This window comes from Brachyistius frenatus, unplaced genomic scaffold (genome assembly GCF_029030835.1).
Source record: "Brachyistius frenatus isolate BFR_SWC_R1_liver_20210118 unplaced genomic scaffold, ASM2903083v1 Contig_159, whole genome shotgun sequence".
NCBI lineage: Eukaryota > Metazoa > Chordata > Actinopteri > Embiotocidae > Brachyistius > Brachyistius frenatus.
In genome coordinates this window covers 1,355-19,279 of record NW_027210758.1, presented here as the reverse complement: position 1 = coordinate 19,279, position 17,925 = coordinate 1,355, and the positions used below count along the sequence as shown (strand labels likewise).

Genomic DNA, 17,925 nt, shown 5'->3' with positions numbered 1-17,925 from the left:
TCCTGTCCCCGCAGGACCGACTTCCTGTCCCACCCCCCCCACCCCCGCCCTCCTGTGAGCTGTCAATCACAGAGTCTGGATGGGTAAGTTCTGCAGCAGAGAGTTTACGTCCTCCGATCCGTTCTAACAGGAACGTTTACAGAACGTTTACAGAACATTAATGTTTTTAAAACAATAAAATGAATTTTATCGGAGAACCTGAAGTCGTTCTGAGGAACAAACAGAAACTGTGGAGCTGCAAACACTCACTTTTAAATGTTGAAATCAGAGAACATAAAAACTGTTTATTCAAAAGTTGATTTTTTTTTAAATTATTTACTCAACTGAAGTTCCCTCAGTTTATTAAATGTTCCTTTAGTTTACAAATTTAAAAATAAGTTCTTTTAGTTCGTTAATATATTCCCTCACAAATCAACGAATTCCCTCGGTTTCTAAATAAAAGTTCCCTGTTTTTATAAAAATGTTCCTTCAGTTTACTAAAATGGTTTAAAAAAATCTTTCCTTGGTTTATTAAATGTTGCTTCGCTCAATAATGCGAGGAAATGTGTTTACCCTTCGTGAGTCTCTGCAGATTTCAGTTTTTGTTGGAACCAAAACTTGAGAACAATTTGTGGTTTTCTGAATCTTCTTTTCTAATGAATGAGGGATTATTTTCAGATGGACCTCCAGAAAACTAAGAAGAAGGAGTGACTTTAGCTAACAACACCGAGATAACTGATGGACACATTTTATTCACTTTGGATTTGATGAGAGAAGTTGAATGGGAGTCTATGGAGCCGGAGGCTTTTTGGAGCCGACCTCTAGTGGCACTCGCTGGTATTGCAGCTGAAGACACTTCTGGATCGGAACCATTTTTCAGACCCGGAAACACTTTTCTGTCCAGACTGTGGAGGCGCCACGAAATCGAAGCGAGGCAGATCGTCGCGTGAGTTATCGTTATTTATTATGTTTGTTCCATCTTATTCCAAAACTGAACTTTCAACAATATGCGTTCAATTATTTGTTTTGTTTCCGTTTTATTCCATCGTTCGTGCTGAAGTCTTATTTATTCACCGGGAAGTGAAGAACGCACAAATTAATAGTCTTCAAAATAACGTCGCTAACATCCGACGTCACGTCGTTACGTATCCGAGTGTACGTAAAGTTTTGTTCTCCGAGCACCGCGGCGTCTTTTCGACCTCACGACATCATCGAGGTCAAAGACGAGTGGAGAACTGCTCGTGTGCTGTGACATCATCCCGTATTCCGTCTCTGATTGGCCGCCCTACGAAGGGAAGCAGATGGAGCAGCACTCCAGACAGATCTCCAGGAAGTCGGACGATCCGCAGCAGTTCTCCAGTATCCCACAATCCAACGCGGCCTGACACGCCTCCTCCGTACAGGCCGCCTCCCCCGCCGCCTCCATGCAGCAGCAGCAGCAGCCAGCCGCGCTGTCGCAGCAGCACCCGGCCCCGCCCACTCCGCACGCCAGACACTCCCCCATTGCCGAGCACATGGACAGCAGCTCGCAGAACAGACAGGCCAGGAGACAGTGAACGCAACAGTCTGCGGAAGACAATCGGAAAAAAACAGGAGACAGTGAACGCAACAGTCTGCGGAAGACAATCGGAAAAAAACAGGAGACAGTGAACGCAACAGTCTGCGGAAGACAATCGGAAAAAAACAGGAGACAGTGAACGCAACAGTCTGCGGAAGACAACCGGAAAAAAACAGGAGACATTGAACGCAACAGTCTGCGGAAGACAATCGGAAAAAAACAGGAGACATTGAACGCAACAGTCTGCGGAAGACAATCGGAAAAAAACAGGAGACGGTGAACGCAACAGTCTGCGGAAGACAATCGGAAAAAAAACAGAAGACGGTGAACGCAACAGTCTGCGGAAGACAATCGGGAAAAAAACAGAAGACGGTGAACGCAACAGTCTGCGGAAGACAATCGGAAAAAAAACAGAAGACGGTGAACGCAACAGTCTGCGGAAGACAATCGGAAAAAAACAGGAGACGATGAACGCAACAGTCTGCGGAAGACAATCGGAAAAAAACAGGAGACATTGAACGCAACAGTCTGCGGAAGACAATCGGAAAAAAACAGGAGACATTGAACGCAACAGTCTGCGGAAGACAATCGGAAAAAAACAGGAGACGATGAACGCAACAGTCTGCGGAAGACAATCGGGAAAAAAACAGAAGACGGTGAACGCAACAGTCTGCGGAAGACAATCGGAAAAAAAACAGAAGACGGTGAACGCAACAGTCTGCGGAAGACAATCGGAAAAAAATAGGAGACGGTGAACGCAACAGTCTGCGGAAGACAATCGGAAAAAAAACAGAAGACGGTGAACGCAACAGTCTGCGGAAGACAATCGGAAAAAAACAGGAGACATTGAACGCAACAGTCTGCGGAAGACAATCGGAAAAAAACAGGAGACATTGAACGCAACAGTCTGCGGAAGACAATCGGGGAAAAAAACAGGAGACGGTGAACGCAACAGTCTGCGGAAGACAATCGGAAAAAAAACAGAAGACGGTGAACGCAACAGTCTGCGGAAGACAATCGGAAAAAAACAGAAGACGTTGAACGCAACAGTCTGCGGAAGACAATCGGAAAAAAACAGGAGACGGTGAACGCAACAGTCTGCGGAAGACAATCGGAAAAAAAACAGAAGACGGTGAACGCAACAGTCTGCGGAAGACAATCGGAAAAAAACAGAAGACGGTGAACGCAACAGTCTGCGGAAGACAATCGGAAAAAAATAGGAGACGGTGAACGCAACAGTCTGCGGAAGACAATCGGAAAAAAACAGGAGACAGTCAGTGTTTGTTTCACATTTTGAAGACTTTTAACTGCAACTTTTTTTTTTTCAGTATTATGAGTTTTCTTATTGAATTACAAATTTGTCTTCAAAATACTGCAAAAGTTTTAAATATTATAACTTGTTTCTCAACATTTTAGCTCATCTTTATCCTCATATAACACATTTATTCTTGAAATCACAATTTTCTCTCAAAATACAAATGATTTGTCAGAATAACATAAAAAATAAGGACAAATTATGATTTTTATAAGATTTTTACTGTCTTGTTTTTTCCTGTAGTGACTTTATGTATAATTAGTAAAACTGATTTCTGTCTCCGTGTTTGTTTCGCTGAGCTGCGGTCAAAGATGTTTGTTTTTTGATCCCAGAAGTCACAAGTTTAGTTTTTTTGTGTAAACTTTGTGGCGGTTGAAGCTCCAGAATATAAAAAGAAAAGGAAGATCTTTGTAACTGAGCCGTGCTGTCGGCCGGCCGGCGGCTCTGCGGCTCGGTGGATCGGTGGATCGGTGGGCGGGTCGTCAGGCTGCGAGTGCTCTACAGAGATAAGCGGCGTGTTGCGAGGTGTCGGGCTGATAAACTCTCCGTGTGATCTGTTTTTTTTGTCCGTCGCGGGCGTTTCGGGGGTTTTTGAAGGTCAGATCGCAGCAACAGTTTCAACCGTTTCTGTCGTACAGGAACTTCCTGTTGATCTCATGGACATCAAAGGCGTCGCTGTCACGTCTTTAAAACGCTCCCTCGTCAGACTCGGCGCCATAAAAAGTTGTGTTATGTTGACCAATAGGAGCGCAGAGACTGTAACTATGACGATGGTAAAGACACGCTGAAGCCCAGACGACCCAAACTGACCTCTCTCGGCTCCGCCAACCTTTCGCTAAACAACTTTCAGTCCTCAGCCCGTTGAAGACGTCTCTAAACCACCTTCACAACCTCTGACGCTTCTTTAAAAACTCCAAAATATCCGTTAAAATCTCGCAAAACCTTTTTAAATGAAAGTATCTGAAATATTCAAACTCCGCCGAGACCCGTTCACGACCCATAAAACCTCCAACCAGGTTACAGGAAGTATCAGACAACATCTATTCCGGCGGTTTGTTGACATTCTAGTTTCAGGAAGTTGGTCTTTTTTTGGCTCCTCCTTCCTGATGACATCACAGAAACTGGGCGTGAAAACGAACTCTGATTGGTCGCAGACAAAACGCGTAATCTGTCGCGACTCAGCGATCAGCTGACCAACTGTCAACCGCCAGAGAAACTAACGAGCTGATTGGCTCACCGTCTCCAGCCACCTCCTTAATTTGGGCGGCGTCTGTCTTGAAGGAGGCGTGGCTTTTAGCGGAGGATAAACGCTTCTGATTCGTGCTCTGATGATGATGATGATGATGATGAAGTCTGTTACAGGTGGACGACCGACAGAGAGGAGGAGGAGGCGTCGTAACCGCGGACAACGGAGGAGGAGTACAGACGGGGGGAGGGGCCACCGACGAGCTGTCCACACCTGAGAGACACAAAGGGGTGACATCACAGATGACATCACAGATGACATCACAGGTGACATCAAACAAAGCCAGGTGCGTGAAGCCGTCCTCGCCTTTCTGTTTCCGGAGCGATGAGGTGGGCAGCAGTCGAGAGACATCATTGGTTGAGGAGCTGTCCGTCAACGAGTCGTCGCTGCTGTCAGCGTCCTCCGACCTATCAGAGAGAGGGGGCGGAGCCTCAACTGCGAGGAGGAGGAGGAGGAGGAGGAGGAGAGGAGGAGGAGAAGAAGACAAAACATGAGTAAACTGCGGACATTTTGAAAACAGCGAGTTAATACCTGCAAAAGTGAGTTGAAGCAGGTAAGACGGGTTGTTTTGCCCTGAGTTTAGTTTTCCAGGAAGTCCTTTTACTCAGGCTGGTTATGAATTTAAAAATAAAACATCCACTGTTTCTCCAAACACTTGAAACAACTTGTTTATGTTTCCCAGACACATAAATCATCTCGAGTAGACATTTGTTCTATTTTTAAGTTTTTGAAGCACAGAGACGTAACATCAGAAAAATGGTCGTAAAATAAAAACGTTTCGTAAACACTCGGACCGGTGACCGGTTTCGTTGTTCAGGTATCAGGACTCGTCGTGAGCCTGTAAGTCTCAGCTCAGGGTAAAAACACGGCATGAGACGTCCTGAAACAGGAAGTCCTCTCGTGCCCCTCTGGTTCAGACAGGATGTGGATCCAGATGTTAAACAGTAAAACTGACCTCAGGTCAGCGTTTAACTGGTTGTGATGTCATCAGAAACATGGAGGCCGTCTGAAATCTAAACGTGTTTTTATGTCTCTCTGTTAACGACGCACCGGTCGGCCTCACGTCTATAAATAAAACGTTCACAGGAAGTCGTTGACATGTTGAAGTTTCTGTTTGTTCCATTTGGTTTCAGAGGAAATAAACAACACGTCTGTCGCTCGGCACTTTTTATTGTTTTTCTACATTCAGGCTTTGAGCTGCTGCTCAGGACGAAGTTACTCCCGTCGACTCGCCTCATCTCGTTTTATCGTTTCATCTCGTTTTATCGTTTCATCTCCTTTTATCGTTTCATCTCATTTTATCGTTTTTATCGTTTCATCTCGTTTTATCGTTTTTATCGTTTCATCTCGTTTTATCGTTTTTATCGTTTCATCTCGTTTTATCGTTTTTATCGTTTCATCTCGTTTCATCGTTTCATCTCGTTTTATCGTTTTTATCGTTTCATCTCGTTTTATCGTTTCATCTCGTTTTATCGTTTCATCTCGTTTTATCGTTTCATCTCATTTTATCGTTTTTATAGTTTCATCTCGTTTTATCGTTTTTATCGTTTCATCTCGTTTTATCGTTTTTATCGTTTCATCTCGTTTCATCGTTTCATCTCGTTTTATCGTTTTTATCGTTTCATCTCGTTTTATCGTTTCATCTCGTTTTATCGTTTCATCTCGTTTTATCGTTTCATCTCATTTTATCGTTTTTATCGTTTCATCTCGTTTTATCGTTTTTATCGTTTCATCTCGTTTTATCGTTTTTATCGTTTCATCTCGTTTTATCGTTTTTATCGTTTCATCTCGTTTTATAGTTTCATCTCATTTGATCGTTTTTATCGTTTCATCTCGTTTTATCGTTTTTATCGTTTCATCTCGTTTTATCGTTTTTATAGTTTCATCTCATTTGATCATTTTTATCGTTTCATCTCGTTTCATCTCGTTTTATCGTTTTTATCGTCTCATCTCATTATTTTATGGTCTTATCTTGTTTTGGTCTTTTTTTTTAATCATTTCTTTGATTGTTTGGTCTCATTTCAACATGTCGTCTCGTTTATCATCTCGTTGTTATTTGGTTTCGTTTTATCACAGGTGTGTTTTGTTTCGTCTCACCTGCGCCGTGATGCGGGAGCGTCCCGTTGGCCGTCGGCTGGCTCACGATGCATTCTGATTGGTTTGGGTTTGTGTCGGCCCCTCCCTCTATGACATCAGAGGCGTGGACGTGTGATGTCACGTCCATCCTGTCGACCCCCCGAAAAAAAGTTTTTTAAAGAGAAATTACAAATCTGAGTCAAAGAACCCTGAAAAACTGCTGAATAAATAAAGTTGAATCGATTTGATCTGTGAGGAAAACGATCACTTATTAATAGAGCAGAATTCAAATATTACATCCATAAATCCTCAAAATCCTTCTGATGATTTAATTAAACATAAAATAAGATGAGGACAGACAGTACAGTTAGGAAAAGATAAATACAAAACAATATAAGGATAAAAGGTGATTTTTGCATTCAGAAACATGATTTCCATGTTTACATCTGAATGAGCTGTCAGACTGTTTATGTTTATGTGTTTACACGCCATATGCAGTGTTGAATAAAAAATTAAAGTCAGCTGTTGTGTTTCAGTCTCAGATTTAAATCTAAAGTAGAGAAATAATCTGCTGTTAAAAGGCAGTCGGAGGAGTCTGTAGTGTAATATCATTATTATTATAATATCATCATTAATATAATATCATTATTATTATAATATCACCATTAATATAATATCATCATTAATATAATATCATTATTATAATAATATAATCATTAATATAATATCATCATGAATATAATATCATCATTAATATAATATCACCATTAATATAATATCATCATTATTATAATATCATTATTATTATAATATCACCATTATTATAATATCACCATTAATATAATATCATCATTATTATAATATCATTATTATTATAATATCACTATTAATATAATATCATTATTATAATATCATCATTATTATAATATCATCATTATTATAATATCACCATTATTATAATGTCACCATTAATATAATATCATTATTACAATATCATCATTAATATAATATCACCATTATTATAATATCATCATTATTATAATATCACCATTAATATAATATCATTATTATAATATCATCATTAATATAATATCACCATTAATATAATATCATCATTATTATAATATCATTATTATTATAATATCACCATTAATATAATATCATTATTATAATATCATCATTATTATTATCATCATTATTATAATATCATTATTATAATATCATCATTAATATAATATCACCATTATTATAATATCATCATTATTATAATATCATCATTATTATAATATCACCATTATTATAATATCACCATTAATATAATATAATTATTATAATATCATCATTAATATAATATCACCATTATTATAATATCACTATTAATATAATATCATTATTATAATATCATCATTATTATAATATCACCATTATTATAATATCACCATTAATATAATATCATTATTACAATATCATCATTAATATAATATCATCATTATTATAATATCATCATTATTATAATATCACCATTAATATAATATCATTATTATAATATCATCATTAATATAATATCACCATTAATATAATATCATCATTATTATAATATCATTATTATTATAATATCACCATTAATATAATATCATTATTATAATATCATCATTATTATAATATCATCATTATTATAATATCATTATTATAATATCATCATTAATATAATATCACCATTATTATAATATCATCATTATTATAATATCATCATTATTATAATATCACCATTATTATAATATCACCATTAATATAATATAATTATTATAATATCATCATTAATATAATATCACCATTATTATAATATCACCATTAATATAATATCATTAATATAATATCATCATTAATATAATATCATCATTATTATAATATCACCATTATTATAATATCACCATTAATATAATATCATTATTATAATATCATCATTAATATAATATCACCATTAATATAATATCACCATTAATATAATATCATCATGAATATAATATCAGCATTATTATTATAATATCACATTAAACACACCGTTATATTATATTTAATATCCTCTCAGGAAGACGATGATCAGTTCGTCATTTTATTTAAACTCTGACTGTTTGACACATTTTGATCTTTAACCTGATAGAATATGTTATAATGCAGCAGTAATAATAATAATGATAATAATAATCATAATAATAATAATAATAATTCATTGTTATCATATGAGACTGTAAAACTTGTTGAGTGACTTCTTTTAATTTGAGGACTTTTTCCTGATAACATTTGACTTGAATAAAGTTTTTAATGACTTTAACTTGTAATAAATATTTTAACTTTTAGTTCAGAACTGCAGACGTGAAATACTCTTAAATCTATAATCTAAAATATCATGAAAACAATCAGAAAGATGAAGAAAAGTTTCCCACCTGCAGCTTCTTCTTCTTCTTCTTCTTCTTCTTCTTCCTTCTTTTTTGTTTCAAACTTTTCTGTTTCTGTCGGCAGCGTTCACGTGTGTGTGACGACTGCCAACTCCTCCGCTTCCTTTAAACACACACACACACACACACACACACACACACACACACACACACACACACACACACACACACACACACACACACACACACACACACACACCCCGCCGGAGTCTCCTCCTCTGCAGCTCCATGGCAACAGTCAGCTGTTGGACCTCCTCCAAGATCAGCTGATTAACTGAGTAGTTAATCGACTTTAAAAAGTAAAATCAGCTTATTAATAATTCTCTTATTGCGTCATCTTAAAAGGTGAATATTTGCTGACTGATATTATATTATTTAATTCAATAAAATATTCCTTTTAGGTGGAAATTGACCCTGATACACTTTAATAAGCACGTTAAAAAAACAAAACAACATTAAAATTCAGACAAAAACATCAACAACAGTAATTATCTGATAAGGATTCTGTGTTTGCTCCACATTTGGGGCTTTTCATTCAACAATAATTAGACATTTTAAACTGTTTTAAAAACCATAAAAATGTATTGATTATTAAAATGAAAGTCAAAATTGTTTTCTGTCATTTACAGTTTAAAAAAAACGTCCCACAAACAATTCAACTTTTCTTTTGACTCTGAATGTCAACAAGAAATGAAAGTATGAAAATATATGATATTTTATCTCCGTAGTAAATAAATGAACACCAGCAAACAACAAAAGACTAAAAAAACAACAACAACAACAAAACAATCGGAAAAAACGAATAAAGTCAGAAATCTCACGCATAATTGAAATGAGATGAGATATTTTGATTTTATTGATGGTAAACTTTCGCTTTGAATTTACGGGATGATTCCAGATGTTCCAGCTGCTTGCAGGATGTTTTAAATGTGGGTTCAATGTGTTTCGGTGCTGCCACCTGCTGGGCACTTGGAGAACTGCACCTCCTTTTCAACTGCAGGTCATGACTTGTTTCCCTCCTCCAACAGTCACCTGTCAGTCTCCAGACTCACAGTGTAACATTACCGAAGGCTAAATAAATGCTGATGGAACACAAAGTTGCTGCCATGACAACAGACGATGCTTCACACACAGAAGATCTCTACAATCAGATTCGGGATGTGATGACCACACGTGCAAGACGGTCGCAGTCGTCCTACTTCTGCTCTTCAGGTGTGGATATAACAGGTGATGTCACAGCAACCTTTGACCTTCCGGGGTATATATTTCGGGCGGCACGGTGGTGCAGTGGTTAGCACCGTCACCTCACAGCAAAAAAGGTTCCGGGTTCGAATCCGGTCCTGGGCCTTTCTGTGCGGAGTTTGCATGTTCTCCCTGTGCTTGCGTGGGTTCTCTCCGGGTTCTCCGGCTTCCTCCCATCATCCAAAAACATGCACCTCAGGTCAGGTTACCTGGCGCCGCCTGGTGAAGACATTTCCCCTCGGGGATTAATAAAGTGTATACATTTTTTTTTTTTAAAAGGCAATTGTTTCATCATTTTTATCCTGTTACACATTTGTGACTTTTTTTTGGTGACAATTAGTGAATGAATTCTGGAGTTATGGTCCACAAAACATATGTTTGGATAAATTCAGATTTATTTGTGTATATATATATATTTAAAAAAAAATTATTTATTTATTTTTTGTATATAGTTTGTGTATTTATTCATTGGTCTTACTTTTTCAAAAAAAATTTTTTAAATTTATCTTATTTTATTGTATACGTATTTTTTAGTTTTTTCTTATTGTGTGCACCTTTTGTTTTTTCTAACTGTGTTTCTATGCTGCTGTGATGACTAAATTTCCCCACTGTGGGATTAATAAAGTCTTATCTATCTATCTATCGATCTATCGATCTATCTATCTATCTATCGATCTATCGATCTATCTATCTATCTATCTATTATCTATCTATCTATCTATCTATCTATCTATCTATCTATCTATCTATCTATCTATCTATCTATCTATCTATCTATCTATCTATCTATCTATCTATCTATCTATCTATCTATCTATCTATCTATCTATCTATCTATCTATCTATCTAATGTGACGTTGCAGTCTCCGTCCAGCAGGTGGCGACACGCCGCTTCCACCCTCTGTGTGTTTTCCGCCATTAAAACTTCAGAAGAAGAAAAGATGAAGCGGAAACAAAGAGATTTCTGCAGATTTTTGTAAAAAAATGCAAAAGGAGTGAAACGCCACTGATTTCCCAGGAGGACTGACTCTTCTTCTTTCTTCTTCTCCTTTTTCTTCTTCTGTGGAAGGCCGCGCGGCGTCTCATGGTGAGTGCGGTGTTTCGTCTCTGATGCTGCAACTGATGGAGGGAGAATAACGGAGCAGCTCCTCTGATGCTGCAGCAGAAAAAAACACTTAAGAGTCTAAAATCTGCAGGAATGTGAACGGAGTCTGGTTCCAGGCTGCAGAAAACTCAATGCAGAAACACTGTAAAACAGACGTGTTTTTTATTTTAATTTTAATTTACATGTCTGTAAATCTACATGTTCATGTCCCTGGAGCTGCATGTGTGTTCTGATCCGGACTGTGGTTCTTTAGAGTTCCGGTTTTAACAAGCTGATGAGGTCTGCATGACTTTTTGTTGTTTGTTTTAACAAATAAAATGTTTTTTTTGACAAATGTTAAAAGGGGCATTAAACAGTCTCAGTATTAATGTAGTCCAGTTTTTAAAGGTCTAAAGTAAAGTTTTTTTGGTTCTGGTTCTGGTTCTGGTTCTGTGGTCTGAATTTGGAGAAAACTTCCAGAAACCTGAAACAAGCTTTAAAAGTGGTGGAGGCTTTTATTTTGAAGTGATGTTTGTGTTCATCCTGTTTGTTTTTGTTTTGTTTTGTTTGTTTGATCAGTCTGAGGAGGTGGCAGGAGCAGAGCGAGGCCCGGATGAGGAGGAGGAGGCAGGAGGAGGAAAAGGAGAAGGAGGAGAAGGAGGAGGAGGAGGAGGAGGAGGAGGAGGAGGTGGAAAAAAAGTGGAGGGCGGTGAAGATGCGGGAGCAGGTGGAGGACAGGTTGCCATGGGAACCCCCAGCGCTCCAGTTTACTGTGTCTGCAGGAAACCGGACATCAACTGTTTCATGATGTAACAAAACTTTATTTGTCTGTTTTAACAACAAACAAACAAGAGATACAAATATTGTTTGTTTACTAACAAAAATATCAGGATGTGAAACACACAATCGATCATTCGTGTAAATTGTCAACGATAAAGGACCGAACATGAAACCCTGAGCTACTCTGGATTTAACACGCTGCTGGTTGGAAGCATTTTTTAATTTTTTTTAATTATTTATGTCATAAACTATTAGCTTAAATGATCACACCCAGCTGTCAGGTGCATTGTGGGTAATGTAAGTGTCAAACAAAAAGAAGCAAGCTGAGTAAAAAAAAAAAAAAAAGATGAAATCTCGGTCTGACCGGAGCGTGAAGATGAATCTGTGGAGGACTAATCAGACCCGTCCGTCTGCCTTCCTGTCTGTCTGTCCGTTTTCCTGTCTGTCTGTCTTCCTGTCTGTCCGTCAGAGGGTGCGACAGCTGCAGTGAGTGGTTTCACGGAAACTGCATCGGAATTTCAGAAAAAGCAGCGAAAGCCATCAGAGTGTGGTACTGTCTGTCCTGCAGAGGTCAGTGTCCTTCTAACCACGACAAAAACACAGCTAGTAGCTGTGTGTTAGCTGTTAGCGTTGGCTAGCTATGTGTTAGCTATTAGTTGCTAGCTATCTGTTAGCTGTTAGCGTAGGTTAGCGGTCCGCTGAGTTTTAGCAATATTTTAGCTGTTAGCTCTGTTAGCTGTTAGCTGTGCGTTGTGTCGTCTGCAGACAAAGACTCGTCTCTGGAGATTAAATTCCGTCCGAAGAAGACCAAGGAGAAAGAGGAGAAGGAGGCGGGGCCAGACAGAGACGACAGAACCGATGGGGACGATAGCTCCACCCCCTTGCCCAGGACTGACAGGAGGCGGGGCTCACAGGTAACCAGGAAACTCCACCGACAAGGGGGCGGGGACTCAGAAGTAGTCTTTAACGTACCAACCGAACGCTTCAGTTTCCTACAGATTTTCTGGTTTTGTTTTGTTTTGCGTTTCCAGATCAAGCGTTCGGCCCGGATGTGCGGCGAGTGCGACGCCTGTCTGCGGACGGAGGACTGCGCTCTGTGCGACTTCTGTAAAGACATGAAGAAGTTCGGTGGGCCGAACAAAATCCGACAGAAGTGTCGCCTCAGGCAGTGCGAGGTCCGAGCCCGGGTATGTTGGACGATAAGCGGGGGCTCGTCTGGGATGTTGTCGTTAGTAAATAACTTTAATGAAGAGATTCAGACGGGAATTCGTAGGTCAGCTTCAAATAATGTGCCGTGTTTTAAGATGGATGTTTGGTCGCTTCGGTATCAACGTCATCACCTGCTTTTTTCTTAACCTTGTTGTAGCCTTTTGGGAATAAATCCATCCATCCATCCATCCTCCCTCCCTCCCTCCTTCCATTCTTTCATCCTCCGTCCCTCCCTGTAGTTGCGTGAAGCTCTAGCTAGCGGTGGTTAGCTTCGGTAGAGCGTTACAGAAATGCTTCTAAGTTGTTGCTAAGAGGTCGTCAAGGGTCGTCTGTAACATTTCTGGAAGTTCTTGGTTAGGGCATCTTAAGGTGGTTGCTAGGTGACGATTACAGTTTTTTTCAGGGTGTGCGTCACTGGTTGCCATAGTGATGCTCATCGTTGCTGCCGGGACGCTAACAACGGATTGTTTTTTTGATTCCGAGCAGAAGATGCTTCGGGTTAAGGACGAGGAAATGAGCCGGAGTGGCTGCAGGGGGCGGGGCCTGTCGAGAAAAGGGGCGGGACAACACGAGGACGATGAGGACGATGACGAGGACGAGGACGATGACGAGCCGTTCAGCGAGAGCGAGCTGGAGCTGTACGAGCAGTACAAAGCAGCCGGATACAGAGACCTGGTCAGTGTGTGTGTGTGTGTGTGTGTGTGTGTGTGTGTGTGTGTGTGTGTGTGTGTGTGTGTGTGTGTGTGTGTGTGTGAGCGTTTCCGACCAATCAGCTGACAGACGGGCACTTCCTGATCACATCTTACCTGTTGCAGGTGTGGCGCACCGAGGATGAGGAGGAGGAGGAGGACGACGACGCTCGGTCGGACTCTCTGAGGAAGAAGGCAGTGAAGGTGAAACACGTGAAGCGACGGGAGAAGAAGACGGAAAAGACAACAGAGAAGAAGGTGGGGGGGGCGGAGTCAGATCACATGACCGCTGACGTCGCTGATGATGTCACTAACTCACCCATGTCCACCTCCGCAGAAGTCGGTGTCCGTGCCGAAGGAAGAGGCGAAGCCCCGGCGCCACAAAGCGAAGCAGCGCCACAGGGAGCGCGTACGGCACAGCGAGCGAGCGGGGGAGGGCGGGGCTAAGGAGGTGGGCGGGGCCATGAGGCAGTGTCTGGGCCCGGGATGCGTCGAACCGGCGAGGGCCAGCTCCAAGTACTGCTCAGAGGACTGCGGCATGAAGCTGGCGGCGAAGTGAGTCTCGGACAGCCGGAAGCCGTCCGATATGGAGACGGACCGGCGTCTCCATGGCGACTCATATCGAACCTTGTCTCTGTCTCGCAGTCGCATCTACGAGATCCTCCCGCAGAGGATCCAGCAGTGGCAGCAGAGTCCCTGCGTTGCAGAGGAGATGGGGCGGAGACAGCTGGAGCGAATCAGGAAGGAGCAGCAGTCCGCCAGGCTTCGCCTCACCACGATGGAGAAACGCTTCCACGAGCTCGAAGGCATCATCGCCAACGCCAAGCTGCAGCAGGTCCAGCAGCATGAGGAGGTGAGAGACCCCCCAGACACCCCCAGAGACCTTTCAAGACCCCCAGAGACCTTTCAAGACCCCCAGAGACCTTTCAAGACCCCCAGAGACCCTTTAGCATGTAGCTTCACTCACCTCTTAGCTTGTCTCTGACCTGTCCGTCTGTCCGTCTGTCTCTGCAGGTGACTGAAGGGGACGGTGACGACACAGACCTTCAGATCTTCTGTGTCTCCTGCAGTCATCCCGTCAACCCGAAGGTGGCGCTGCGACACATGGAGAGATGCTACGCTAAGGTCAGTTTAACGTTAGCTCGTGTGCGGCTAAAACCTCCAATCCAGTCCTACTGGAGTCTGAAGATGAATCTGTGGGGGACGGTTTGATCTGAACAGATCTGTCTGTCTTTCTGTCCAACAGTATGAGAGTCAAACATCGTTTGGTTCCATGTATCCAACACGCATAGAAGGGTAAGACTACCCTGTCCCTCATGTCTGTCTGTCTCCTGTCTCTCGTATATCTGTCTGTCTCTCATGTGTCTCATGCGTCCCTCAGAGCCACCCGGTTGTTCTGTGACGTCTACAACCCTCAGAGTAAGACGTACTGTAAGCGGCTGCAGGTTTTGTGTCCCGAACACTCCAGAGACCCGAAGGTACGTCGCCATGGACACCAACGTCCAATCACATCAGACTGAAGGACTTCAATTTGAATGTAGAAGCAAGTTTTAAACACATTTCAGGAGAATCTGTGACTTGAAATGGTTTCCATCCACTGCGGCCGTCTGGACGTTGTTAGGCTGGACTCCGCCCCTGTTGATTCTAACTCCGCCCCCTCTGTCCTTACTCACTACTTATTGGCTTTGATCGGGAACTTTTTGTTATTCACTCCGCCCCCTGGGTCCTAACTCCGCCCCCCTCCCTTGTGTCCTGTGCCAGGTCCCGGCAGACGAGGTGTGCGGCTGTCCTCTGGTGAAGGACGTGTTCGAGCCGACCGGAGAGTTCTGTCGGGTCTCTAAGAGGAAGTGCAACAAACATTACTGCTGGGAGAAGCTGCGTCGCGCCGAGGTCGACCTGGAGCGCGTCCGAGTGGTAACAACCGAACCTTTATTTACACCGGCTGCGTGGACGAACAGGGACACTCTGGCTCGTCTAACCACCTCTGTCTGTCTGTCTGTCCGTCTCTCCGTCTCAGTGGTACAAGCTGGACGAGCTGTTCGAGCAGGAGAGGAATCTGAGGACCGCCATGACCAACCGAGCCGGTTTATTGGCTCTGATGCTGCACCAGACCATCCAGCACGACCCGATCACCACCGACCTGCGCTCGGCCAAGGACAGATAGACAGATAGACAGAAAGAGGACTGACAGACAGACAGGTGGACAGGCAGAGGACAGACAGACGGACAGACAGGAAATGAGAAGCTCATCTGTCCGAGATTCGAACCAGGAACTGCATCTTATCCGTCTCCTTCCTGGTCGTAGTTTTAGTCTTTTAAATAGATGCATTCTGGGAAACGGAGTCTGAGCGATGGTTTCATTCACCAAAGAACAAACGCAGCAGAGACTTTATCCGTAAATTCAGACCGAGCATCTGCGTCTCTCTCGAAGATCTCACGAAAACGAGACAATTGGAGATTAACGAGATAAAAAGATGCGAAGAAACTCTTCTAATCATAACGACAGTATTTTCATAAAATAAATAATTTTCTTCTAATTCTGAGGATATAAATCTTTCATAATTATGAGACACAGATGTTGTGAGTTTAATAATAAAAGTCTCATTATTCCCAGTTTCTCATGAATATGAAACATGTCTCCTGTAATTACAAGAAAAGATTTTGTACGTAATTATTTTAAAAAAAGTCGAAATTTTGAAAAACATCTTGCAGGTCTGAGAAGATAAAACGATAATAAATGAACAATAAAAATCAAAAATATGTCAAGATGTTTCTGGAAACTGAGCTGTAAAGTTTTTATACTTTAAAAAAAAAAAAAAAAAAAAAAAAAAAGGCGGAGTCTATCACCTGATTGGCGGTTGCTTTGGTCCAAAACGAGCAAACGGCCAATCAGGAGACTTCTCAGGAGAATTACATTTTTGTAGCAAAAAACAAACTGAAATAAATGATATAGATTAAATAATTGTTTAAAAAAAAAAAAAAAAGATCAGATTTTTAAACACTAATTTTTTTATTTTATTTGTTTCTACAACGACGTGTTGATTTAATCCAGAACTCGTCCTCAGTTGGGCCGCAGGCTCTCGGTAGTTTTTTTTAAATTATTGCCACAAAACAGGAAGTGAATGTTTGATTAGCGGTTTAAATAATCAAGATTAACACGCCGTTTTCGTACTAATGTCAGTTTGTGTTTTTTTTATATTCGGTGCTGTTTCATCACGTTGTTGTTATTGTTGTTGTTGTTGTTGTTTTCTGCAGTTCGTTCTTGTTGTATTCAAACTGATTTTTCAATAAAGCTGATGTTTCATTCTTTCTGCTGACTCAGTTTTTTGTTGTTCTACAGACTCGACACAAACACAGAAACCACCTTTTTATTTTTCATATGAACTTTCTTCATGTTTCTGTGCAATATAAAGACGAGAAATCCCCAGAAAAGATTATTCCACCTACTCTGAAATATCTGGTATGCAAATAAAGTTTATATTATTAATTTTGTGCATCTACATCTGGAACCAGTTAAACAAAACAAACAAAAATCACAGATGGTACAAAATAAGTTATGACAAAATAATTAAAAAATTATATAGATTGACATCAAAATCTAATCTTGATTTAGTGTTAATAAAAAAACAAAGTTCACAGTACTTCGGACAGAAATTTTGATTTAGACACACTTTTAGAAATTTTTATTAGTTTTTATTGTTGTTGAACTTCAGTTTGGTAGTAGACTGCATCTACATAGGAAATCCTAAAGTTGAAACTAAGCACTTTATGGACTGTGTGGCTTACCCTTAGAGGGACTCACCTTACTTTGTGAACTATGTTCTGAGGGGGAACAACTCCATGAACCTTGTGTGTTACCTTAGCAGGGCTCGAACCCATGTCTTCATGAAGCTGTTTCCAGCTATGGTGTTGGTGTTGTAGACCGCTGGACTATCTTCGGTGACAGACAACTAACCGCGGCAGGAGAAAGTGTACCACGGAGTTCACTCAGAGCTTCCAGAGACTCAGCCGACAGTCTGGTTAACTCAACAGGTAAAAGATTCTACTTCACCAAAGTTGCTATTAATGGTTCAGATTCCAGCTGTTGATGGTGATTCAACTTTTAGTGAAGTTCAAACGTTTGGGGAAATTGAAAAAGTTTTGCATTCACAACACATTACAGAAAGATATTTAACATCACTGCAGACCCCCTTGAAAACATGTATATCTACTATCCAAAGAATGTCTGACAGCAATTTTGGCTGCATTTGAATGAATATTTGTGGACGGTGGAGGTATAGGTTGCAGTGAG

At 40.7% G+C, this 17,925-nt stretch overlaps 2 protein-coding genes across 3 annotated transcripts; one reads left to right on the top strand and one right to left on the bottom strand.

Moving 5' to 3' along the window:
* Nucleotides 1-507: 507 nt before the first annotated feature.
* LOC138631583 (uncharacterized) lies at nt 508-9,140 on the bottom strand. 2 transcript variants are annotated; one of them, XM_069716623.1, is made up of 5 exons: nt 8,619-9,140; nt 6,196-6,323; nt 4,405-4,533; nt 4,090-4,311; nt 508-1,686 (listed from the first exon to the last, which is right to left on the bottom strand). In XM_069716623.1, the coding sequence occupies exons 2-5, from the start codon at nt 6,320-6,322 to the stop codon at nt 1,265-1,267; spliced, it is 900 nt and encodes a 299-aa protein (XP_069572724.1). In that variant the 5' UTR covers nt 6,323; nt 8,619-9,140; the 3' UTR covers nt 508-1,264. The 2 variants fall into 2 exon arrangements, with proteins under 2 accessions (XP_069572724.1, XP_069572726.1); XM_069716625.1 differs by having other exon boundaries at nt 508-1,545.
* A 1,658-nt stretch (nt 9,141-10,798) lies between these two features.
* On the top strand, nt 10,799-16,943 carry LOC138631568 (CXXC-type zinc finger protein 1-like). The gene is given in 15 exon segments (XM_069716603.1): nt 10,799-10,959; nt 11,536-11,650; nt 11,653-11,765; nt 12,206-12,306; nt 12,502-12,650; nt 12,768-12,923; nt 13,432-13,620; nt 13,761-13,892; nt 13,972-14,189; nt 14,280-14,487; nt 14,649-14,759; nt 14,881-14,930; nt 15,016-15,112; nt 15,396-15,548; nt 15,652-16,943. Coding segments are annotated over 14 exon segments (1,905 nt in total). The 5' UTR covers nt 10,799-10,959; nt 11,536-11,569; the 3' UTR covers nt 15,799-16,943.
* Nucleotides 16,944-17,925: the final 982 nt, after the last annotated feature.